General features: G+C 47.0%; 1 protein-coding gene across 1 annotated transcript in view; it reads left to right on the forward strand.

Moving 5' to 3' along the window:
- Positions 1 to 3133: 3133 nt before the first annotated feature.
- Positions 3134 to 26450, forward strand: part of Lmod1 (leiomodin 1) — a 37443-nt gene continuing 14126 nt past the window's right edge. The window contains exon 1 of the mRNA XM_070041834.1: positions 3134 to 3601. Coding sequence (XP_069897935.1) covers positions 3341 to 3601 — 261 coding nt within the window. The 5' untranslated portion in view covers positions 3134 to 3340. The remainder of the gene's footprint in view (positions 3602 to 26450) is intronic.

The following is a 26450-nucleotide window of genomic DNA, read 5'->3' on the forward strand; positions in this document are numbered from 1 at the left end:
CTCTCTCTCTCTCTCTCTCTCTCTCTCTCTCTCTCTCTCTCTCTCTCTCTCTCTCTCTCTCTCTCTCTCTCTCTCTCTCTCTCTCTCTCTCTCTCTGTTGGTTCTGAGGTTTGAACTCAGGTCCTTGGCTCTCTTCTTGAGCTTTTATGCTAGTGTCCTACAGCTCAAGCCACACCTCTACTTCAGCAATTTTCAGAGCTCAGGATCAAATGCTCCCCATCTCCTCTTTTTTTTTTTTTTTTCAGTCAATTGGTAATTGGAGATAAGAGTTTCACAGACTTTTCTGCCTAGGCTGGCTTTGAACCACGATCCTTACATCTCAACATCCTGAATAGCTAGGATTATAGGCATGAACCACCATCACCCAGCCATAAGTACTTTCTATATACTTATTGTCCATTTCTTAAAGTTCATATATGTTAAATGTCTCACCCAAGGTCACATATCACAGATCTGAGCCCTTGTTCTTTGACTACAGAGCCTACTATTCTCTGCTCCTGAAAATGTGCTGGTTCTCCACTCCCCCACCCCTTGAGAGTCCCTTAAGCATTAGTGGGTTCTGAATCCTCATTGTCCCTTGCCCATCCCACCACACATTGACTGGAGCTTAAAATATCTTTTTTCTTCTTTCTCTCCATCCTTCTAGCCACAAGGCTTGCTTTTGCCTGAGCAACAGGCCAGCCCACAATCCAGGATCCCAAGAATGAATTCTTTTCAGGTGGAAGTAGATTCTGCACTCAGAGTGCTTTGGTTATTTTATGCACAGGCTGGCCTGGGCTGTCATCCTCCTATTTCTGTTTTCCTCATAGTTGACTGTGCCCAGTCATTGGTTAAGACAGAGTGTTAACTTTCCTGCCTCAGCTGGCTTCGAACTATGATCCTCAGATCTCAGCCTCCTGAGTAGCTGGTATTATAGTCTTGAGCCACCAGCCCCCAGCCTCTGAAAATTATTTTTTAATTAAGGATTGAGTTAGTCAACTTTTATGTTTCTGTGACAATACTTGACATAATATAATGAGGCAGGGTTTATTTTGGTTCATAGTAGCAAGATTTCAGTCCCTAGTCCCTGCTTCTATTAATTCTGCATCTATGCTGAGGCAGGACATCATGGCCGCCGGGGCCTGGGGCAGAGGTTGCTGTCCACCAACAGGAGGCAAAGAGAGGGAAGGACCAAGGACAAGGTGTGAACTTCAAACTCAAGCCCCTTGTGACCCATTTCTTTTAGCTGGGCCCTACTTCCCAAAATCTCTACTGTCTCCCAAAACAGTGTCACCAGCTGGGGACTAAAGCAATCAACACATGAACCTATAAGAGTTCATATTCAGGGGCTGGGAAGGTGGCTCAGTGGTAGAGCGCTTGCCTTGCATGCCTGAGGCCCTGGGTTTGATTCCTCAGCACCACATAAGCAGAAAAAAGCCAGAAGTGGCGCTGTGGCTTAAGTAGTAGAGCGCTAGCTTTGAGCTGAAGAGCTGAGGGACAGTGCCCAGGCCCAGAGTTCAGGCCCCATGACCGGACCCCCCCCCAAAAAAAAAGAGTTCATATTCAAACAGTAAGGACTTGTCTTCACAGTTAGATCATAGGCTCCAAAATGGCGGAGACGGCACTGATTTGTACTTCAGTCATGTCTCCTGCTCTCAGGAGCACATGGGGGCATTCCAGAAACATCTGCTCAATGGCTGGTCAACACTGGACAATATCAATACAACTGCCAGGATTCTCTAAGCCCTTCTCCTGCTCTCCTTCTCGGGTCTACCTGCCTCCCATCTGTCCTCCTGTCCCGGCAGTCTGCACCCGTCCCCCCATGTTAACCTTCACCTGAAGTCTAATGCGACGGCCAGGTTTTAGTCCAGACGATCTGTAGACTCAGCAAATGCTGATCAAGTGACTGCCTCTCTCTCTGGCTTAGGGTGGACAGACGCCAGGAAAGATCGAAGCATCTACCCTGATGGCTTGGTTACAGCAGGGCTTCTAGAAGGGATTTTGTGGCAGGAGGGAGGGGGGCAGGAGATTGAATGTCTCTGAGACTTGCGCAGAGCAGCTTGATGGATGAGCAGTGGATACCCTAGCGTGCAACACGCCAGACCTGCTGCAATCGTATCTCTCCCAACAGCCCAGAACTGTGTTTTCCTGAAGACGAGCTACAGCGTGCTCTGGATTTACATGTGGGTAGTGTCTGTGGCTCCTCCTCCACTTTCCCAAGGGAGATCTGTTTACAGATGCCCAGGGGAGGAGGAAGCAGGTGGGGACTGAAGGATGACCAGCTCCCTTCCCAAGAGCCAAGCTCTGTGGAAATGGACAGCCTTTTACATTTCAATTCTCTTCTTCAGAGTTCCAGTTTTCAGTTGGAAGGATTCTCTCTCTATTCTCTCCTCTTCTCAACTTTCCTCTCTTCTCTCCTTTCCCTTCCTCTTCCTCCTGCTCTTCTTGTCTTCTTTGTCTTCACTCTCTTCCTCTCTCTGTCTGTGTCTGTCTCTGTCTTTCTGTCTCTGTCTCTCTCTGTCTCTCTCTCTCTCTGTTTGTCTCTCCATCTCTCTGTGTCTCTTTCTCTCCAAAGTAACTATGCTGTGTGGATGGGGCCAGAGCCTCTGATAATCAGTGTACAGGGTTAGAAGAAGATGGACAGGCTGTGTGATTAGGAGAACCCCTCTCATCTGGAATTGTAATTCTCTCCCCCCCCCCCAGCCTGGGCTGTAAACACCTGGGAGTCCCCAAGCACATTACCAAATACAGTAGAAAAAGAGTCAAGGAACGAAGTAGTGGCTACAGCAACATCTCTCCCTGTGATAGGAAAGTAAAGAGTGTATTGGGACGGGGCCTGGCCTCAGGCCACCCATTTACAACCCCCCAGGGCCCCATCCGTGCTTTCCTGGGTCTCTATGGCTGTGGTCGGCTTCTGCCAGCTTTCTACATTTTTGTATCTTTTTCTCATTGCGTGGCCCCCTTGTCTTTAAAAGGCTAAACTGCTCTGTACTAAATTTGGTCACGCAGCGCTCCAAGATTCCCTGGAATGTCCTCAAGTTTCAAACAGCTCTGACAGTGAGGCAGGCCCGCCCCCCGGCTTGGGGATTGGCTCCTCTGCTTGGGGCCAGGCAGCTGTCTGGTCTTATTGGCTGCTGGTTAGACCAGGGTAACGTCCACTAGCCTTGGGCTGCAGGGAGGCTGTTGCTGGATCCACCGAACACCTGTGACAAGCCAGGGCCAAGGAACTGCAGTCCTCAACCAGCTGGAGGGTTTGCACCCAAACGCGTTAAGCTCCATCTCCAGACCATCATCCCCGGTCCCTCCCCACCCCACCAGCACGCCTGTAACCCCAGCAAAGCGCTACAACCACTTCACCAAGATGTCCAAAGTAGCCAAGTATCGCCGGCAGGTGAGTGAGGACCCTGACATCGACAGCCTGCTGTCTACCCTGTCCCCTGAGGAGATGGAAGAGCTTGAGAAGGAACTGGACGTGGTGGACCCCGATGGCAGTATCCCCCTGGGGCTGAGGCAGAGGAACCAGACGGACAAACAGTCCACGGGTGCCTACAACCGCGAAGCCATGCTCAACTTCTGCGAGAAGGAGACCAAGAAACTCATTCAGAGGGAGCTGTCAATGGATGTGAGTGACTCACCCGGGAGGGAAAGAGGATGGGAGGGCTGGCTCCGGACCCTCATCCGTGTCTACAATCTTTCTTTCCCTAGAAGAAAAATTCTTATTGGCAGAGGATTAGATGCTTCCCAACTCATTATTGCCCACTACACAAACCATGTGATTCTCTTGCTCCTAACTTCTGATTGACAAGCAGAAGTTAGATACACAGGGGGAACCCAAGAAGAGTTCATGGTCAAATTGAGTCCATATGAGTCCCTCAGGATCTGTTTTTCCCCCCTCTCACATCCATCCCATTTTCAGTGGGGAGGGAGGGATAAAAATGATCTAGCAATCTCCTGCCAGCCAGCCACCCAAGAAGAGAAGGCTCAACCCTTCTATGGGAGAAAGATTCATTGTCCAGTGACACTAAAGCGCATTGACCATTGGAAGAACTTGGAGAGGAGATGAGCTTCCCCAAGCAAAGGGAGAAGGGCCAGGGTGTGTAGGCTGGGATTTGTCTCAACCTGATAGCTTGCATTTTATTCCCAGCAAAAATAAGGTCCTTCTTTCCTTCTCTTCCTTCCTTGCTTCCGTCCTTCTTTTCTTCCTTCCTTCCTTCTTTCCTTCTTTTCTTCCTTCCTTCCTTCTGTCCTTCCTTCCTTCCTTCTTTCCTTCCTTCCTTCCTTCCGTCCTTCCTTCCTTCCTTCTTTCCTTCCTCCCTCTCTCCCTTCTTTCCTTACTCCCTCCCTTCCTTCTTTCCTTCCTTTCTTCCTCTCTTCCTTCTTTTGTTCCCTCCTTCCTTTCTGCTCTCTAGAGGATCCTCTCAAGGGAGCATCTCCCCACTTGTGGTGGCAGTAAGTCCTTTACAAGCCAGCAACCACTTTGTTGGGATAGAGCCACTTGCGCAGAAGAAGCTAGAGGAGGGAAAAGCAGTGTCCACCCAGAAAGCGCCTGCCTACATCTTGGATGAGATGAAGCCCAAACTTGCTTTCTGCTTTCCTGGTTGGCATGGAGAGATCCTTTTTTCTTTACAATTACTTCCATGTCTAAGTTTTCTTTGCACAAACTAAGCTAGCTGACTTTGTGGAATCTCCTTGTCCATGGGAAAGAATGCCCGTGGGAAAGTTGTGCTCTGTCTTTGTACTGGGTCCCTTCTGCTCAGCCACGTCTCTGGTACATTATCCACTGCTTGTGAGTTGCCATAAGGAAGATAGAGTTCAGCTTCAATTCTTTGTCCTTTGCTTTACTGCTATGGAGCTGCCAAGGACACATTCACTCCCATTGGAGGAATTGAGAGCACGAATGTTATGACCTGAAACTTCTGTGTAATGTCTTCCTGAGTGTGAATTATATGGACCGCTGGTCAGAGTGAGCTGGGGGACACAGCCCTGATGTCTTGAGAGCAAGGATGGGAAGAGATACGGAAATCAGGAGGGGAGAAGGGCCTGAGGCAAAATAAGGGGCTGAGCTGGCGCTGTCTGTCTCTGCCACCCACTCAGCCCACATTTAAGGCCTCACCAAGAGGTGGAGTATGGGAAGCCAGGGGACTCGGGAATTATTATCTTGTGAGTAAGATGGCTTCCCTGGACTCATATGAAAACATCTGTAGGGGAGAAATGACAGGCCTTCCTATGAGGGCCTGGTATCTTCTGAGAGCTATCAAGAAGGAGCTCCCAGAAAGCACTGGAATTCAAAGGCTTTGACACCTCTATGGTTCTCCTTCTCTCTCCACTTGGGCCTCAAACATTCACTTTGAGTTTGGCTCTGGTCTTCTCTATCACTCCAGTCTCCAGGCTCCAACCTGTAGCTGCCTTGTATTTATCCAGCGGCTTCTGGAGGCTGAGGTCAAATGGAAAACTTTGTGTGTGTGTGTGTGTGTGTGTGTGTGTGTGTGTGTGTGTGTGTGTGTGTGTGTGTGTGTCTGTGTGTGTGTCTGTGTGTGTGTTTGTATGTGTGTGCTACTGAGACTCACACTCATGTACATGCTAGTCAAGTGTTCTATCCCTAAGCTACACTCCCAGCCCTAAATTGAATACTCTTCATCACAAAGCAAAATGTTTAGACTATATAAAGGCTGGTGAGTCTCATGTTCCAGAAACTTTCATCTCCAGCTTTTCTGCTCCAAAGTTAATGCTCTGGGCCCTCAACACGCACCTCTTCCTGCCTAGGGCACTCTTTGTTTCTGCAGATAGAACCCAAGTCAGAGACCCGAGGGTGGAGTGTGTGTGTGTGTGTGTGTGTGTGTGTGTGTGTGTGTGTGTGTGTGTGTGTGGTTGTTTTTAGGACTATTTTTTGTCTCACAAGGATAGGTCATTCTGATTCCCTCACCCTTCCTCACATGGGCCAAGGACATAAATTGGCATAATGGCTGGCTAGAGCTCAGGATGAACAATGGACCGTGGGCAGAAGTCATCTTTGTAAATCTGAGGGAATAGAAATTAACTGTAAAAGGTAGCCTTCTTAGCATCATTAACAAGATAGAAATATGGGGGTGGGGGCAGAGAAAGCAAGAGAGAATTATTCTGAGCAAAACATCATCTGAAATACCATGATGAAAACTCTTGGTTCAATTAATACACTCAAGAAAAATAAAATAAAACTCAGAGTAACAGGAAGGTGAAAAGCTCAGATACAGGGGGCACCAGCAGAAAGGGGGGGGCTGACAAAGAGAGGGAGGATGAAAATGGTGGAAACAGTTTGCATGGGTGAAATAGAACAATGAAATCCACTGGGATTGTTTTAAGAAGCGGGAGCAAGAAGGGCAGTGACGGAAGGGATGTTGGGATACACTGGACACGTGTGGAAATGTCCCAACAAAACTTCCCTTGCACAGCTAATGTATGCTGAAAATAATGTATAAGGTTCCAGACTTGCTTTGAAGTATCAGGAAAACCTGGTGTAGGACCAGTGTCCCTTACTCTCCCTGTAACTGGGTCATCCACAAAGGACCTGAGCCTGAAGGATGATAGCATACAAAAAGAATTCACTTGGGGCTGGGTGGGCAGCTCATGCCTGTAATCTTAGCTACTCAGGAGGCTGAAATCTGAAGATCGCAGTCCGAAGCCAGGTCCTGAGTTCAAGCCCCAAAACTGGCAAAAAAAAAAAAATTCACTTGGGCAAAGGAACCCAGAAATTGATGAAATGCTCCTGCCCTGCCCTTTCTGCCCCTTAGGAATCTCCCAGGGGCTCTGCAAACAAGCAAAGCCCAGGTGCTTAGAATAGAGACACCCCCTTCCACAGTCACATGACTAACTGCAGTGCTCACATCTGGAACCTCCAGCCAGATAAGGCCAGTGACAGGGGCCACACCGGAGCAAGCTCACTGGGTGCTCTACACACCCAGCACACCCCCCTGCTCTTTTATGTAAACCTCACAAGCGCTGGGAGATAGGTATTTTTATATTTGCTATAAAGATCAGGAAAATCTCAGAGAGGGTAACTGTCCCAAGATCACGTGGCTAGTAAGTAGCTGACCAGACTTAGAAGTCTGAACTTCCCTCCTCTTCGTCTCACTGCAAATAGGTTTTTATGCCCATCCTTGCTCTAGAGAATTTATAAGCAAATTGGGGTCAGAAGTGAGTATACATGGAGCCACCACAGAGGTGCCACAGGCCAGTGACTGCGCCCCCGAATGTGGTCACCCCAACAAGTACTGTGCCACAGTCTGGAAGGCTGACCTCTCTGGACCCATAGAAAGACCTTCACTATTTGAACAAAATGAGGATTCAAAAACATACTGAGTGATATTAGAAAAAACAATTGTGCCAGTACTGGGGCTTGAACCCAGTGCGCTGTCCCTGAGCTTGTTTGCTCAAGGCTAGAACTCTACCATTTGAGCCACAGCTCCACTTTGACTTTTTAGTGATCAATTGGAGACAAGAGTCTCACAGACTTTCCTCAGTACTTTAAACTGAGATCCTCAGATCTCAGCCTCCTGAGTAGCTAGGACGGCAGGTGTGAGCCGCTTAAAGTGCCCGCTTAATTTTTTTTTTTATTTAATTAAACCCAAGGTGGTAGGCAGGCCATGTGGGTCACAGCTCTGGCTTTCCAGGGGAAAGCTATCATACTAAGTGGGTCTAGACTGTGGAAGGGAGCAGGGCCTGCTCCCCCATTAGTGAGTCTCTCCAGGAATCTTCTGGACTCTTTACGCTTCTTCCATGATTCCCTGGATTCTTTGTGTGGTCACCCCCTATTTTCCCTTGAGTCTCTGAGCTCCAGTTAGGTTGGATATCTCATCCGGGAACTCCAACACCACTCAATCCTACCATTTAGCACAGGGTTTGGCGCAGGGGTGGGGGTGGTGGAGAGGGGAGGGGCGCAAAGGAAGGGGGGTTGCTGGGAATCAAATCCAGGGCCTGAATCATGCTGAGCATACTCTGCCACTGAGCTACATTCTCAGCTCCTCATAAGTATCTGCTTGCCTGCCTCTCTCCACTACCAACTTCTAAGACTCTGACGGGCAACTACCTACCCAGGCCCCGCCCAGGGAACCAGTGAGCAATCAGCTAGCAGGGGTTAGGGCGAAGCTGGGGGTGGAGGGTTTCTTGCCCTTCCTGGAAGGGGGCAGAGCTCACAACCAGGGGCTTTCACCTGGTCCTCTGGGAGTTCTTGCTCGGCCAAGCAGAGGACAGAGACCCTGGGCAGGGCAGCGGTGGTGTGAAACATCTATCCTTGGCTCAGGTTTCAGGAACCAGATCCCAACGGGTCAACTCATATGTTTTCTCCCTTCCCAAGTGGGAAAGAAAACTCTCCCCCTTGCCACCCCCATCCTTCTCCCCGAGGCCAGAGGGACTAAGGATTAGCACCTGCACAAAGCCAGGGCCAGGGGCAGGGGCAGGGGCAGCTGAGCTGGGGAGGTGGGGTGGCGCCGGTGGATGAAGCTGTTTTAGGTCCTCCCTAGAGGACCTAAGAAGCAACCCAAACACCTCATTCCCAGGCCGGAGCCTCCACCTCCACAGCCCCCTCCCCACCAGTCCCCTGGTCTCTGCAGGGCTGGTAGAGCCAGAGACCAGGGTGCCAACCCTCAGAATGCCCTTTGCAGAGGGCTGGGCTGATCAGGAATATACCAGACTGCACGACTTACTGCTTAAAGAGATTAACCCTGACTGCTACACACCCGAAATAGCACTGGAGGCCAGGGCGGAGAGGGCAGAAGAGGTGATGGAGGCCTTGTGCCCCAGGAGGAAAGAGCAGGCACCCAGAGAAGGCTAAGCAAGTTTAAACTCTCTCCCTGGAGCGGGAAAGCTGCCTCCATCCAGAGATTAGAACGGCTGCCAACTGTTCTCTGAAACTTGGCCATGGATCCACAGGTATTTGTCTCAAGCATTGTTCTACCCTTCCACCTTCAGTACACTGAGGTTTGAACTCAGGGCTTCACACTTGCTATGCAGGTGCTCTACCAGTTGAACCGTACCTCTAGTCGGTCTTTTCTTTTGCTCTGGCTATTTTGGGGACAGGATGTCAATTCCCACCCCCATACCCAGGCCACCTGGACAGTAATCCTTCTATTTATGCTTCCTGCTGTAGTTAGGATGACAGGCACACACCACCGTGTCTAGTGTTTTCTGGTGAGATGAGGTTTCATGAACTTTTTGACCAGGCTGGCTTTTCTTTTTTCTTTTCTTTTTTTTTCTTTTTTTTCTGTTTTGGTCAGTCATGGGGCCTGAACTCTGGGCTAGGACACTGTCCCTCAGCTCTTCAGCTCAAGGCTAGTCTCTACCACTTGAGCCACAGCTCCACCTCCGATTTTTTCTGCTTATGTGGTGCTGAGGAATCAAACCCAGGGCCTCATTCATATAAGACAAGCGCTCTACCACTGAGTCACCTTCCCAGCCCGATCCTCGTAATTTCTATCTCCTGACTAGAACTACAGGTGTCACTGACTTACTGCATTCAGCTCAAACATTGCTCATATCTGTATCTGTATATGTATATATATTATTCTCTGTGTGTATAGGACATAAGTTAAAGAATTTTGGGCAAGTAAAGCATCACTGCCTGTTCCCACCTGCAGTGCAGCCTCTGGGTACTTGTCCTTTGCCCAGGCGGGAAGTTTGAGAGCTTGGCTACATGGAACATTTGAAAGAGAGCAAACTGATGCGCAGAATCAAGAAGACTTGCAAAACTGAAATGGCTCCACAGGGAGAGGTGGATGGAGATGATTGCGGGGTGGTGGGAGTGTGAGTACAGCTGTTCTAGGGGGTTTGGTACTGGACACAGACAGCTGCAGGTCCCAGGCTTTGGGAGAGGGCTCACATTATTCAGGCCAGGGTTGGAAGCTAAGGACAAAGCCTTGATCCCTTCTACCCCTTCCAGCAATGTCCCTTTCCTAAGCGTCTGTGTCCATGTCAGCATGTCCACAGCTGGCCCAGAGATGGCCAGGCCTTGAGTGAAGTACACCAGGAGAGACCTCCAACCTACAGCCATAGCAGGCCTCTTTCTCTGTCTCTCTGACTCTGTCTCTATCTCTGTCTCTGTCTGTCTCTGTCTGTCTCTCTGTCTCTCTGTCTCTCTGTCTCTCTCTCACACACACACACACACACACACACACACACACACACACACACACACACACACACCAGAAACAATCTGCAGCGATGAGAGCAGGGGAGAAAAGTTAACATTTCTGTTTTCAAAACGTTGGATAAACAGAAATGTCTTGAACCATAGTATGAAAACCTTCCCAGGTTAGGGACATTGTGCTTATTAGCAGGAAGGCGCTCCCCTGTGGGGCGTCTCAGCATCCGGCCCCCTGAGAGAGACAGAAAGCCTGCGGGTGTCTGATGAGATGGGTCCAGGTTTGAATTCCACTTCTGTCCCTGGCAGATCCAGTGAACTTGATGAGAAGAAGAATATTACATTTATTGGCCACCTTCTCCAGCCAAGGGCATTACGGTTGACATCTCATTAACATGGTTTCTTGAGGCTCCATTACTTGTCAAATGGGAATGATCAAATCAACCTTGGAGAGTTAGTGTGCGGACTTAACCGGAGAAGAAAGTAGGGAAAGTTGTCACACATCAGGGGAGTAAGAGATTCCTCATTCTAAATTAGAACCTGTTTTTTTTTAATCTCTCAAGAAACAAAAAGCGCATTATCAGCCAGGTTCTGGTGGCTCACTCCAGTAATCCTAGCTGCTCAAGGAGGCTAAGATCTGAGGATCACGATTCAAAGCCAGCCCCAGCAGGAAAGTCCATCAGTCTCTTATCTCCAATTAACTACAGAAAACCAGAAGTGGTGCTGTGGCTCAATTGGTAGAGCACTGGTCTTGAGCTGAAGAGCTGAGGGACAGTACCCAGGCCCAGAGTTCAAGCCACATGACCAGAAAAAAAAAAAAAGACATTGTCAATAGGAGTAAAAGAAGGACAAAAAAAAAAAAAAAAAGGAGGAGGAGGAGATGGTGGGAAAGCAAAGCAAGAAGCTGATTTTAAGAAGGAGGAAAGGCTTACTTTTTTTTTTTTTTAACTTTTTGTATCTGTACTGGGGCTTGAACTTAGGGCCTCGTTCCCTTGGCTTCCCCCCAATCCCCTTAAGGCTGATGCTTTACAACTTGAACCACACCTTCACTTCCAGCCTTTTGGAAATAGAGACAAGAGACTCTTAGATTTGTCTACCTGGGTTGACTTTGAACCATGCCCCTCAGAGCTCTACGTGAGGAGGAAGATTTGGTGACTCTGTTGGTGGGCTCACTTCATTTACTTATTGGCTGGCTCCAATTGCCTGGTTTCTTGGAGTTTTATTTACCCCTCTCCCACTCGGGCCCAAACTGAGCTGCTGGGCTGGGAAAGTAACAGAGTAAAGGGAGATTGGGGGAGCATGGGCTTCAGGGTGGAGAACTCTCCCCATGTGCCACCTTCTACCTCTGCATAATCTCAGAAAAGCCAGCTTTGTGGGAATTTGGCTTAGCTATCCTTGGGGTCCACTACAGAAAGGCCAAGCCAGGTCGTCAGGACACTGTTTACAAACAGCTAGGAATAGAAAGGCCTCCTGCCCCACACCTCCATTCTCTCCCTCACCTGCTTTCCCTCACTCAGGGCCCACAGGCTCTGTCAGGCTGGGCTGCATCAGCCCTTCTAGAACAAGCCTGTCTTTGGAGACCAGGAGGGAAGAAAGATGCAGAGATGCATTCTGAGAGCAGAATGTCCAGTGAAGCTCTGGGTGCAGTGTGTTGAGTCCAGTGATCAGTTTCAGATGCCAGCTAGGCTTGGACTTCCATCCTGCTCAGTTTCCACATTTATAAAATGGAAATTGCAATGCCTGGTTATAGAATAGCTGTGAAGTTTTAGTAAAATAATCTAGCTGGGCACTGGTGGCTCACACCTATAATCCTAGCTACTCAGGAGGCTGAGATCTCAGGAGGCTGAGATCTGAAGATCATGGTTCAAAACCAGCCTGGGCAGGAAAGTCTGTCAGACACTTATCTCCAATAAACCACCAAAAACCAGAAGTGGTGCTATGGCTCAAGTGGTAGAGCGCTCGCCTTGAGCTGAAGAGCTGAGGAACAGTGCCCTGGCCCATAGTTCAAGTCCCATGATGTATAAATAAATAAATAATCCATACAAGGTACCAGAATCCAGTAGTGAGAGCTCATGAAAATTTATTCCTGGGCTGGGAAGGAGGCTCAGAGGTAGAGTACTTGCCTTGCATGCATGAGGCCCTGGGTTCAATTCCTCAGCACCACATAAGCAGAAAAAGCCAGAAGTGGTGCTGTGGCTCTAGTGGTAGAAGACTAGCTTTGAGCTGAAGAGCTGAGGGACAGCGCCCAGGCCCAGAGTTCAGCCCCACGACCAACCAAAAAAAAAAAAAAAGAAAAGAAAAAAAATTGTTCCTCTCCTTTCTTCCACTTCCCTCCATTCTACTCATTCCTGTTTATTGAACCTCCTCCTCTTCCTGCTTCTTCTCCTCCTCCTTTTCCCCTCTTCATTCCTACTTCCTCTTCTTCTTCCTCTTGTCCATCTCCTTCTTTTAATTCTCTCTCTCTTCTTTTGGCTGTGGGGACATTGAGTCCCAGTCTTCATACTCCAGCCTCTTCATCATTTTAATGCCTAGGATTCATGAATCATGTGCTGTTTTTACAAGGAAAGAGAAAGACTCCTCTAAATCATTTATTCCCAACTATTCAGTGAGCTTCTAATGTACTATTTACTTCTCAATGCCATGACAGAGTAGTAACTAGGATAGACAAGACCTTTGCCTTCTTAGAGATGATGTATATTCTACTGGGCAAGCCAGATAATACACATGATACATAGATCACACAGAGCATGTAGACACAGAACATATGGGACACACACACACACACACACACACACACACACACACACACACACACACACACACACACACACACTGTTTAAGAGCCTGTGAGAGACTGTGTGTGTGAGGGACCATTTCCAAAATTGGTCAGTGTCTTCACCACCAGAAAGGGGACATTTGAACAGAGCCTGGAATGGAGCCAGTGAGTAGAGAGTCTGGAAAAGGTGCTTTCCTAGAGAAGGGGACAGCCACCCAAAGGCTCTGAGATGGGAGGGGTTTCGTGTGTCAGAGAAGCAGCAGGCAGTGTCACCGGAGCAGAATGGGCCAAAGGGCCGGAGGAGCTGAGGCCCAGAGGAAGCAAGCCGCATGCAGTGCACAGCCTTTTAGGGCAGCAAAGGAATTTGGTTTCTTTGGGTTTTTTCCTTGCAATGCTGAAGATTGACCTAGAGTTTTGTGCATGCTAGACAAATGCTCTATCATTGGGCTACACTTTCAGTTCAAAGTTGGTGAGAAGTCATTGGAAGGTTTGGAACAGGGAAGAGATGGTCTGAGCTGTATTGTGTGTGTGTGTGTGTGTGTGTGTGTGTGTGTGTGTGTGTGTGTGTGTGTGTGTGTGTGTGTGTGTGTGTGTGGTTACTGGGCTTGAACTCAGGGCCTCAAGATTTTGCATGAGATATAATATTAAAGGCTTATTTTATCATCTTTCAGATGACTGGATTGTAGAAGGGCAGGAGAAGAGAAAGACTGCAGTTCTCAGGTATTATAGTCATGTAGAGAATTCAAGGATGGTTTGAGACAAATAAGGTTTAGGAAAGACTTGAAAAGTAGCTCTGAAAGGAAGTAGAGCTGTAGATCAAAGAGGCAGAGCACTAGCCTTGTGCAAAAATGCTTAAGGACAGTACACACACCCCAACTTTAAGCCCCAGGATGGACAACAACAAAAAAAGTAGCTCTGAAGGACTGGCTGATGTGTTGGGGAAAAGAGCGAAGCTGAAGTGGTCCAGTCTTGCCTGAGCTGTTAGATGAATTTTTGTTTGTTTTGTTTGGAGACGGGGTCTCACTATGTGTAGTCCAGGGTGGCCTCAAACTTGAGGTATCCTTCTTCAACCCCCCCCCAAGTGCTAGGATTATGAGTCATGTGTCACCATGCCTGGCCTGCAATTTGATATCACTTACTGGGATGGCAAACAACAGAAGAGTAGCTGGGTTTGAGGTCATTAAGTTGGTTGTGTTCATCAGACTGGAAGTGGAAATGCTGGGTTGACAAGAGTATATAAGTCTGGAGCTCAGAGTGAGGCAGAACGGGAGATAACTTTGGTAGTCATTAGTATGTGGATGATAGTTAAAGCTCTGAAGCTGGTATCACCTAGGAAGTAGAGGTGAGTGGAAATCAATCTTTGCCTCATGGCACTGAAAGGGAAGAAAGACTCAGGTAAGTCCATGAGACTCTTACCTCCAATTAGTCAGCAAAAAGCCAGAAGTGGAGGGGTGTCTCAAGTGGTAAAATGCCATCCTTGATTTGAAAAAGCCAAGAAAGAGCATGAGGCCTTGAGTTCAAGCCCCAGTACCAGTAAAAAAAAAAAAAAAAAAAAAAAAAAAGAAAAGAAATGAGAAATTAAAGAGACAGGTGAAAGGAAACTAGATAGTTTCTCAAAATCAAGTGAAAAGAGCTTCAGGGAACAGAAATCTCTCTACCATCTCCCTTCTTACTGGGTGGCTAAATCAGATCTGAGTAGAAATCCAGCCATAATGACTGGTAAGATGGAACCTAAGTTAAAAGTATTTCACTGTAGCGAAGAGTAGACTTATCAGAGACACAAGTAACTAAGGATTGGAGATAGAAATAAAAAAAAAAAACAGGACAGAAGAAAAATAAGTCTTTCTCAGTGTTTTGTTCTAATGCAAAGCCAATGAGCTGGAGGTTAATGTGGAATCAGAGAGGACTTTTTTTTTTTTTTGGTCGGTCATGGGGCCTGAACTCTGGGCCTGGGCGTTGTCCCTCAGCTCTTCAGCTCAAGGCTAGCGCTCTACCACTTGAGCCACAGCGCCACTTCCAGCTTTTTTCTTTTTGCTTATGTGGTGCTGAGGAATCGAACCCAGGGCCTTGAGCATGCAAGGCAAGCGCTCTACCACTGAGCCACCTTCCCAGGCCCTCAGAGAGGACTTTTTAAAGACCCAGAATGTTATTGCATGTGTGTATGATGATGGAGGTAATTCAGCAGAAAAGAAAATCTGATGATACCAAGAAAGAAGACAAGAAGGGATAGAGGGCACTGAGTGGAAGGTAGGCCTTGACAGCAGGCACTCATCCCTGCACTGGGAGGGAGGTAGTCTTCCGCAGATAGTCAACGGCACAGTCAGGTTGATAGGCATGGGGAGGGGAGAGAGAGGCTGGTGTCTGATGGGTGAACATGTGCAGAGTCATGCCATGGGAAGAAAACACAGGCAGCCATGTGTAGGCTGAATTAAGGCAAGGAGAGACCATAGTCAGAGGCAAGGCCTACACTACAAGAAAAATGTTCAGTGTGTGCTGGATGGGTAGAGAAAGCAGGAAAATCCTTCTAGATATGAAATCTGGCCTGTAGACAGAGAACAGACAACAACCAGCTGTCAGAGCTGCTTGAAAATCCAGTAGATTTTCACCTCCTGTGCATCGATCTTCTGTCCCCAAGGCCACCCATGCCCACAGGTCTTTTCCTGGAACCCTGTTGACAGCTGGTGTGGTGGGTGACCCAGCACTGGATTTGCAAACCAAGCCAGGGGGACATGGGGCTAATTCTCAGTCTGGCTTTGCAGCATGGGTTAGTGTCAGACACATAGTTAGCATTGAGAAGCTTCTTTTCTTTTCTTTGTATTACTTATTGGCATGTCTATATTGCATTTGTACTTCCCCAAAGTGGATTCCCCCCCCAAACCTATGTTAATGAGTTGTAAAATGCATATGGAAATGTGCACAAAATACAGAGGTAGAGTTTTGTGAGTGATCACAAAATGAACAGGAACTCAAACACGGTTGGTCATGTCCTTCTGTAGCACGCCCAACTGCCCTTTCAAGGATTAACCCATCCATACTTGGTCTCCTCTCTCCCTCCTGTGTGTGTGTGTGTGTGTGTGTGTGTCTGTGTGTGTGTGTGTGTGTGTGTGTGTGTGTGTGTGTGTGTTAGTACTGGGGCTTAAACTCAGGGCCAGGGCACTGTTCCGTAGCTTTTTCACTCAAGCCTGATGCTCTCATACTTGAGCCATAGCTCCACTTCCAGCTTTTTGGTGCCTAATTGGAGCTAAGAGTCTTTTGGATTTTCCTATCCTGGCTGGCTTTGAGTGTGACAATATCGAGATCTCAGCCTCCGTGATTACAAGTGTGAGCCACTGGTGCCTGGCTTCTTCTACTCTTTATAGACCCTATATCTGGCTTCTTGTAGTCAGATTTTTGTTTGTGAAATAATACCACCATGTTGTTCTTCATAGAATTTGTAAGTCTGCATTGTGATGCAGTATTCCATTATGTAAATCTTCACAACTTATCTATCCACATTCCTGTTAGTGGAAATTTGGGTTGCTTCCAGTCTGGGCCTATTACAGACAGTGCTGCAAAGAACATTTTTGTCGTGTGTGTGTGTGTGTGTGTGTGTGTGTGTGTGTGTGTCTGTGTGTGTGTGTGTGTGCGTGCGCGCGCGCACGTATACTTATGACTTCATTTGGTATGTACCTATGAGTGGAATTTCTGGGTCATAGGGAATGCATAACAAACTTTAATTTCTTCAGTGGGGACGAGGCCACCTCTGTAATGGGGAATCTCTGTAAGAATCAGATACAAAAATGCAAAGAAGGGGGCTGGGATGGTGGCTCAGTGGTAGAGCGCTTGCCTTGCATGCATGAGGCCCTGGGTTCGATTCCTCAGCACCACATAAGCAAAAAGAAAAAAGCCGGAAGTGGCGCTGTGGCTCAAGTGGTAGAGTGCTAGCCTTGAGCTGAAGAGCTGAGGGACAGCGCCCAGGCCCAGAGTTCAGGCCCCACAACCGGACCCAAAAACAAAAATGCAAAGAAGGTCTAACATAGTGTATCACAAATAGCACTCATTTCATTGACAGACCTCATGGTCATATGTAATGGAGTCTGACTTTAAGAGCAACTCAATGTTGTCAACTTTGGACATATTCTACCTACCATCTTCCCAACTCCTCCACCCAAGAGCTCTCTTTTTTTTTTCTCAAAGATGATGACTTAAAGATACTTCCCACGGGGCTGGGAAGATGGCTCAGTGGTAAAGCGCTTGCCTTCCATGCATGAGGCCCTGGGTTCAATTCCCCAGCACCACATAAGAAAAAAAAGCCAGAAGTGGCGCTATAGCTCAAGTGGTAGAGCACTAGCCTTGAGCTGAAGAGCTGAGGGACAGCGCCCAGGCCCAGAGTTCAGGCCCCACGACTGGACCCAAAAAAAAAAAAAAAAAAAAAAGATACTTCCCACTTCATGGCCTCTTTCTTTCATTCCACATGTGCATTGCTCCTGGGGCTTCAACTCAGGGACTTGATGCTATCCCTTAGCTTTTTGCTTAACAACTGATACTCTACCACTTAACCCACAGCTCCACTTCCAGCTTTTGTGTGTATATGTTTAATTGGAGATGAAAGTCTTACAGATATTTTCCTCCCAGACTGGCTTTGAACTTCAAGACTCAGATCTCAGCCTCTTGAGTAGCTAGGATTACAGGTACGAGGCACCAGCACCCTGTTCATGATCCTCAACTCTCCCTCCACCTTTTATCACACTAGTATGGATGAGTCAAACCCTTGGCATTTCTATTCTCCATACAAGTTTCTGGTCATACCTGGAGAAAAGAACACAGCCACATCTATCCATGCTTCTGTAGATTCAAACCTCTGCTGAGCCCTCAGGGCTGCCCAGCATATCTCTCCATGGCCTTCTCGCTCTTTTGAAAGCTATTTCAAAAATCTACCTTTCTCTGAAAACCCTTTGTCCAGCCTTCTCTCTTTCCACCCGTAACGGACGATCTCATCTCATGTTTCACTGAGAAACTTGAAGCGAACGGGTGAGGATGCCATCACATTCCATTTCAGCCACCTGAAAATATGTTAGCATCCAGCCCAGCAAGCTTTCCTCTCCTCTCTAATCCCCTGGTGGCAGCACGGTTTCTCCTGACCCATATGGGCGCCCTGCCCACTTTTGTATTACCTTCTCTCCTGGCTGCACAGGGACCATTGGACCTTTGAACATCCCCCTCTCCTCCCGACTAAAGTATTCTTTTTTTCTGTCTCCAGGCCTCACCTCTTGGTAGGTGAGTCAGGTTCTAGAAGGAGCAGCTACACCCCATCCATGGTCACCCTGCCAGTGTCCACTTTACCAATGCACCAACAAGGAGTCCCTTGTTGCTTGAGCCGCCACCCACTTTTAGTATCTCTCTCTTACTTATTTACTCTGTGTATTTACCATTTTCCTTCTTTAAGCCCCTTCATTCCTTAGCATCAGGGCACTGCGTTCACCTCCTTTTATCTCTCTGGCTATTCCTTCCTGATGTCCTCTTAGTGACTGTCCCTCTAATGCCAACATAGTGTTATTATTCCCCAGGCCCCTGGCCTTCCTCTGCTTCATTCTGCTACCTGGGTCTATCTCTGGCCCAGATCTCTATTTTGAGTTCTAGATCATTTGTTTGCCTCCTAGACACCTCAAGTGTCTCAAATTCAGCCAGTCTAAAAATAAATTAATCATTGTCACCTCAACCCACCTCTAAACCTCGTTTTCCTCCTACGTTCCATGCTTTGGTAACTAGAAGCACCACCTAATCGGGTGCCCAGGTCATAACCCCAGGGTTAATTGGCTCTAATCTCTCTGCTTGTGTTGCCAGACTTTCCTGGGAGAGAATCCTGAGGAGTCTACCCCTGTGGCCTCTCTTGACTCCACCCTTCCTCTTATTCCATCCCTATCCCTTGTGAGTATGTCACTTATCGGCTAGAAGCAGGTTCTGACCTAACAGATCTCCTGTTTCTCTTCCCCCACCGTTGCAATCCACTCTCCTCACAGCTGCCAGTGTCTTATTATAAAATGAAATCATGATCTTGACACTCCCTGAATAAAAGCCTTCGGTTGCTCAACATAGATAGCATCCCTGACCAAATTTACATTCCTTCGCGCGGATTAGAAGGTCCTTGGCGATGCATGCGGCACCTCCCGGCCTCTCTAGCTACTAATGCTCTTCTCCCTGACCCTTGCCCTTTGTGGCAGTTGTACTGGGCCATTGGTGCCAGGCGTTGGTGCCTTTGAACTTATCATTGCCCCTGGGATGTCAGACCTCACTAACCCTTCCTTCACTCGAAAGCTCAGTTTAGAAGACCTTCTCTAATCCACCCTGGGTGCTCCACCACCCCCAGATTAGCAAAGCAGTTCTGATTCTTCACACATCCAATTCATGAAAACATCATCTCAGCATTGTCTGCTTCTATTCTTTCCCACATGTCCTTCGTGTGTGTGTGTGTGTGTGTGTGTGTGTGTGTGTGTGTGTGTGTGTTGTTTGGGGTTTCTTGAGAGAAAATCTTGCTATGTGGCTCAGGATAGCCTTCAATTTATGACCTTCCAGCCTCAGCCTCCCAAGTGCGAGGATTACAGGCCTAGGCCACCACACCTAGCTTCTTTCAAACTTCCTGAGGACCAGGGTAGACTCTAGCAGTGATTACACCACCTGGCTGAATGAATGTTGGTGGAATAAATCAAGGCTGAAGAGTTTTGAAGATTTATGAATGCCATTCTTAGCAAACCTGATTAAACCTACAAGCATTGCACAGTCATCTCTACATTTCTGAGACTCTAGAAAATACAGTTTTGCATCTACATCTGTAAGTGATGGGAAATTTGGTAGTGATCTTTATTTCCCTCCCAGTTTCTGTGAACAACAATGGAAAGCAATCCAAAATTCACATACTGAACTGTTAGGATTAGATCCCTGTCATATTTTCCCTTCAGTATAAACTCACTTTTTTTTCTTGCTTGTGACTTTTTTTTTTCTTTCAGCTCTGTGGGGATCTGAGGTTATAGGCTTACATGATCATCTTGGTTCTATTAAGTCTAGCAAGCCTACCCATGATCCTGAGGGTCTCTGATATAAGCTAAATGAATGATTTGCCCTCTAAACAGTCAGCTAAGAACTTCAGCAGGATTCTTCCTTAAGGTGTCTAGAGAAGTTCGGTTGTTTTGCCTTTTGATCTAGAAAAAGAAATATCACTCCTGTAGAGAACTTGCTACAAACAGATCTTCTCTGGATCCCACACAGGCCATCAGAGCGAGTTGCTTTCCTCACTGCGCTCACAGAGCTGTCCCCCTAGGAGATCCAGTGGCTGGATGTGCCTTATGGCTACCTGGGAGGATGCAGATACAACAATTCTGCAGCTATGACACAGATCGGCTCTTTTGGAAGCAGAGTTCGAAGGGGCACAACTGGAATTGGGTCCTTGGAGACAAATAAACATCTTTTGTCAGCCAGGCCTTGGCCAGAGAGTTGAGCCTTACAGAAAACAAGTAGAATGATCCTCATCTTACTTCCCTTTGTCTTGAGCCGTTTTGTGCTGCTTCCATAGTATGTGAGGCTGAATAATTTATAGTGATCAGAAATTTGGCTCATGGGTCTAGAAGCTGGGAAATCCAAAATCGAAGAAGTGCATTTAGCAGAGCCTTTTGGCAAAAGGGCTGGGCTGTGTGCCTCAAAGCAGAACACTTGCCTGGCTTGTGTGAAACCCTCTGGTTACTCCCCAGTACCACCAAAAATATAAATGAACCAGCCAATAAATAAAGCAATATATATCACAGGAAAAAGAGAGAAAATAGTTATTCTTTGTCTTACTAGCTGAGGATGTTAACCATTGTCAAAATGTTTGAGTGTAAACCTGACCTGTCCTTTGCTTTCTGCTGAGTTTATTCTGTGCACTTTCCCGTATATTTCCCTTTCCTGTGGTTTTTGTTTTTGCAGATCATACTGTAAGTCATTTTCCCATGTCATTAACAACTCCTCTTAAGCATCATTTTCAGTGGACACCATCGTAGCCCCATCATATGGCTCTGTGGAACCATTTGCCTATATTTGGGCATTTACATGACTCCCAATAAATACACTTTCCAAGGCCTCAAACTGATCCCTAGAGCCTTACTCAGGCTCCTTCCTTTGGCCTCTGGCACCCATCCCTAGAGAGATGGAGCCAGCCAAATCAGATGATAAATAGAACCGTTAACAGGCTGTTCCTCCTGCTCATCTTAGGGTCTGACTGGTGAAACAGAACTCCTAAAGGAGAGAAAGGACTGGCAGGGCCCTGGAGACGGGGGTTGATGGCAGCTCCCAGGGTAGACACCCCAGAGCCTGGAGAAACATGAGGCTACCCATGTTATTTTTTTTTTTTTACAAGATCAAGTTCCTGGTGTTGGAATATCTGCCAAGTTAGAGCATTTTCCCTCTCTCCTTGGTTCCTAGGGGATGAATGTTTGTATGTCCCGGGGCTGAAGATGTGCCCAGAGTTCCTCTGTTCTGGGAGAAAACAGTTGTTACCACTTAAAAAGCAAAAATGAGTCTCCAGTATATGGTTTGGCTGGTTGGTTTTTCTTTTTATATTTCTAGTTATTGATTTAATCTTGAACCTTTAGAAGTTAAAGCAAGAAGGCCGGGAGCCATTGGCTCATACCTGTGATCCTAGCTGAGATCTGAGGGTCAAGGTTCAAAGCCAGCTTGGGCAAAAAAGTCCATGAAATTCTTATCTCCAATTAACCCCCAGAAAACCAGAAAAGGCACTATGATTCAAAGTGGTAGACTCTGGGCTGGGAAGGTGGCTCAGTGGTAGAGCGCTTGCCTTGCATGCCTGAGGCCCTGGGTTTGATTCCTCAGCACCACATAAGCAAAAAGAAAAAAAGCCGGAAGTGGCGCTGTGGCTCAAGTGGTAGAGCGCTAGCCTTGAGCTGAAGAGCTGAGGGACAGCGCCCAGGCCCAGAGTTCAGGCCCACGAACGGAACCAAAAAAAAAAAAACAAAGAAAGTAACAAAGTGGTAGACTCAAAATCCCTGAGAAAAAGCTCAGGGACAGTGCCAAGGCCCTGAGTTCAAGTCCCATAACTGACAAAAAAAAAAAGGGAAATAAAGTTAACACAAGAGAAGAAATAAGACCTTGTTTAGTATAATTCTCCTGTTTAATTTTTGTAGGGCTGGAGATTGTACCTAGGGCTCCTCTTCTGAGCTATATTCCCAGCCCTTTAGTATAATTCTCCTCTCACTGTTATGTAATTAAGTCCAGAATCTTTTCAATTATGTTTAATGTTTCTTATTAAGATATAACTCATGTGGGGCACATGGTGGGGCACAATGCCTGTAATCCTAGCTACTCAGGAGGCTGAGATCTGAGGATCGTGGTGCAAAGCCGGCCCAGGCAGGAAAGTCTGTGAGACTCTTATCTCCAATAAACTATTAGAAAACTGGAAGTGGCGCTGTGGCTCAAGTGGTAGAGCACTTGCCTTGAGCTGAAGAGCTGAGGGACAGTGCCCAGGCCCAGAGTTCAAGCCCCACAACCAACCAAAAAAAAAAAAAAAAAGAGCCTGAGATCTGAGGATCTAAGTTCAAAGCCAGCCCAGGCAGGAAAGTCCATAAGACTCTTAATCTCCAACTAAGCACCAGAAAACTGGAAGTGGTGCTATGACTCAAAGTAGTAGAACGCTAGTATTGAGCAGAAGGATTCAGGGACAGTGTCCAGGCTCCAAGTTCAAGACCCATGACTGATTAAAAAAAAAAAAGATACAATTCACAAGTCAGGCTCTGTTGACTTACATCTGTAATCCTAGCTACTCAGGAGGCTGAAACCTAAGGATTGAGATTCAAAGCCAGCCAGGCAGACAAATTCAGAAGACTTATCACCAATTAACCAGCAAAAAGCTGGAAGTGGAGCAGTGGAGGAGAAATAGCTTAGGGAACATGCAAAGCCCTGTGTTCAAGCCCTAATACTAGAGAGAGAAAAAAGAGTCATAACTCACATAAGATCTATCCTTTTAAATGTAGGAAATTCTGTGTGTGTGTGTGTGTGTGTGTGTTGTTTTCAGTGTGTTCACAAAGTTGTGTAATCAACATCACTCCTTCATCCTGGAATATTTTCATTGTCCCCAAAGAAACCTCTATATTTCCCAGTCCCAAACCCCTACCTCTGTCTCTGGAAAACATTAATCTTTCTACCTCTATGGATTTACTGTCTGTTCTGATGTTTTATATGAATGGAATATCTTGGGTTTTGAACTCAGGGCTTCTTACATGCTAGGTAGATGCTCTATTGCTTGAATTCCCATTCAGCCCTGGTTTTGATTTCTTTACATTATTATGTTTTCAAACTTCATCCACAATATAGTATGTACTTCCCTGCTTTTATGGTTGTATGAATATTCCACAATTACATATTCATTCATCAGTTAATTTTTTGGGTGTATGTGTATGTTGGTATTGGAACTTGAACTCAGGGCCTGGGCACTGTCCCTGAGCTTCTTTTGTTTAAAGTGTTTTATTACTTGAGCCACAGCTCCACTTCCAATTTTTTTGGCAGTTAATTAGAGATTAGAGCCTCATGAACTTTCCTGCTCAGACTGGCTTCAAACCTCGATCTTCTGATCTCAGCCTCCTGAGTAGCTAGGATTACAGGTAGGAGCCATGGCACTTGGTGGTTCATAGATTTGTTGTTGTTTTGTAGAGTTGGGAATTGAACCCAGGTCCTCATGTCTACCACTAAACTACATCGCTAGCTTCAGTTAATGGATTCTGTATATCCATTTATCATTTGGGTGGTTTCCATGTTTGGGAGCTATCATGAGCAATGCTGCTGCAAATATTTGTGTGTTAGTTCTTTTGTGGCCACATGTTTTGATTTGTCTTGGGCATTTATGTAGGCATGATTGATGGGTCATATGGAAAGTCTCTGTTTAACTATTGAGGAATTTGCTCAACTGTTTTCCAAAATGGCAACACCATTTACATTTTTACCAGCCATATCTGAGGGTTCCAACTTCTTCACCTCATTATCATCACAAGGGACACCTAAAGATGTTAAGTGTACTTCACTGTGATTGGTTCTGGCCACCTCAAAGTATATGGATTATTTATTTAGTGTGTGCCTGTATTTGAACTTGGGACCTGGCCACTGTCCTTTAGCTTTTTTGCTCAATGTGGGTACTATAACACTTGAGCCACAGCTCCATTTTCAGCTTTTTGGTGATTAATTGAAGATAAAAGTCTCTTGGGGCTGGGAAGGTGGCTCAGTGTTAGAGCGCTTGCCTTGCATGCATGAGGCCCTGGGTTCGATTCTCAGCACAGCATAAGCAAAAAGAAAAAAGCCGGAAGTGGTGCTGTGGCTCAAGTCATAGAGTGCTAGCCTTGAGCTGAAGAGCTGAGGGACAGTGCCCAGACCCAGAGTTCAGGCCCCACGACTGGACCCCCCCCCAAAAAAAGTCTCATAGCTGGGTGCTGATGGCTCGTGCCTATAATGATATCTACTCAAAAGCTGAGATTTGAGGATCATGGTTTGAAGCCAGTCCAGGCAGGAAATTCTGTGAGACTCTTATTTCCAGTAAACTACCCAGAAAAAGCTGGGAATGGTGCTGTAGCTCAAGTATTAGAGCACTATCTTTGAGCAAAAAGAGCTCAAGGAAGCACTCAAGTCCTGAGTTCAAGCCCCATGACTCACAAAAAAAGGAGTTTTATGGATTTTCCTTCCTAGGCTATGTGGCAAACCATGATCCTCAAGTTTCAGCCCACTGAGTCGCTAGGATGCTACAGGTATGCACCACCAATGCACCTGGCCTGACACGGACTTTAATTAAGCAATGTGACAGTTTCTTTGCTGCACTTCCCTCTTCCCTAGGACTTTCAGAATCACCTGACTTACTCCTGCAGTTCCCATTGCTACTTACAGGCCAGAGACTCTCAGATCTCTATCTGTAGCCCAGACCCTTTTCCTGAGCTTCCTTTTCCTGATTAATGCCAACATGTTAAGCATTTAAACTTTGTCATGGCCAAAACAGCTCTCCATCTCAATTTCCACATTGGTCTCCCCCTTTCCTCTTCCCTGTCAGAGCTGCAAGCATTGCTATCTAGCCAGGTACTCAAACTGGAGACCTCGATCATCTTCTAGTTCCTGTCGTCCTCCACTTCAGTTACCCTTACCAGCTGGACCCCAAAGTGTTTGTGGAATGCATCTCCTCTCTGTACTCACTGCTCACCCTTGGTCTCACAGCTCATGATTTCTTGCCTGGACTATTTCACTCACCTCCAAATGGTCTCTCTGTCCCAGAACCAGGCTTTCCCAGCCTCAACTACACTCTTTGAACAACAGCCAGAGCTTTCTTTCTAAAACACAAATCTGTTCCTTCTCTTTAAAGTCTGTGAGACCCATCAGGCAATGGTCACATTGCTTAGTGTGGTGGGTGAAGAGTGTGGTGGGTCCCCACCTCCCCTGTGTATCTGAGGTTATGCTCTGTGCAGAGCAGACTTGGCATCCTTGGTCCAGGGGCCTCGTTTGCTGCCTCTCTTCCTCCTGATCCTGACTTCCCGTCTCCCTCCCCAGTGGACTGACCAGCCCCACCTCCCAATTGTTCTAGAATATCAAGCCTCAGCTTTACTGCTCTCTAGCTGTCCGTCCAACAGCTCTGACCTTCTCTCCGATGTGTCTCAGAGGGAAAGACCCCCCACCTCTGCTCTCAGAACTCGGATTCCCATCTTAAGCCTTGGCACATGGAGAGCCTGGGTCTCCTGAGGCTCTGCTGCTAGAAGGGAGCATCTCCTGGGGATGGTGGTGCTCCTGCAGCATCAAATGAAGAACTTTCCAGAAACGAGGCCTGGGATATGGTAGTTTAAGGTTTTTTCATGTGTCTGGCGTAAGAATTCTTGAGAAGAATCTGTAGTAGGTGGGGGTTGAAATGAAGTCAACATGTTTGTTTTTCTGTCCATAATCCTGAACCCTTCTGGAATCTCCAGGAAGATACTGGAAGGCTGACAGTATTGTTCAAGTGGTAGAGTGCTTTACCTACCAAGCTGAATCCCTGAGTTTTTTGTTTTGTTTTAAGGAAGACATTGGGAGCGGCACTGTGGCTCAGGTGGTAGAGCACTAGCCTTGAACGAAGGAGCTCAGGGACAGTGCCCAGGCCCTGACTGTAGCCTGGCGGTTGGGATGGTGAGGAGCTAATGGACATGCATCAGACTGGAGGATAGAGAGAAGGTGCGGAAGCAGCAGGTAGAGTCAAGGTGAACTCCTACTGTCTAGGGACCAGGCTGCCAGAGAAGTCAAGAAGATGGAGACCTGCTCCCTGCAACATCTATTGCTGCTGCTTTTCTATTAGGCCTCAGACTCACTTCAGGAGTAACAGAACCCAATACAAAACAATAGTACATGGCTCTGGAGTCCTCCATTTATCTATTGAGGCTTTCAAAAGGCAGCAGCAAGCCAGACTCTGGTGGCTCACACCTGTATTCCTAGCTACTCAGGAGGCTGAGATCTGAGGATCATGGTTCAAAGCTAGCTAACACAGAAAAAAAGTCTATAGGGCTGGGAAGGTGGCTCAGTGGTAGAGTGCTTGCCTCGCATGCTTAAGGCCCTGGGTTCGATTCTTCA

Source organism: Dipodomys merriami, unplaced genomic scaffold (assembly GCF_024711535.1).
Source record: "Dipodomys merriami isolate MVZ:Mamm:240054 unplaced genomic scaffold, mDipMer1.0.p SCAF_31, whole genome shotgun sequence".
Lineage (NCBI taxonomy): Eukaryota > Metazoa > Chordata > Mammalia > Rodentia > Heteromyidae > Dipodomys > Dipodomys merriami.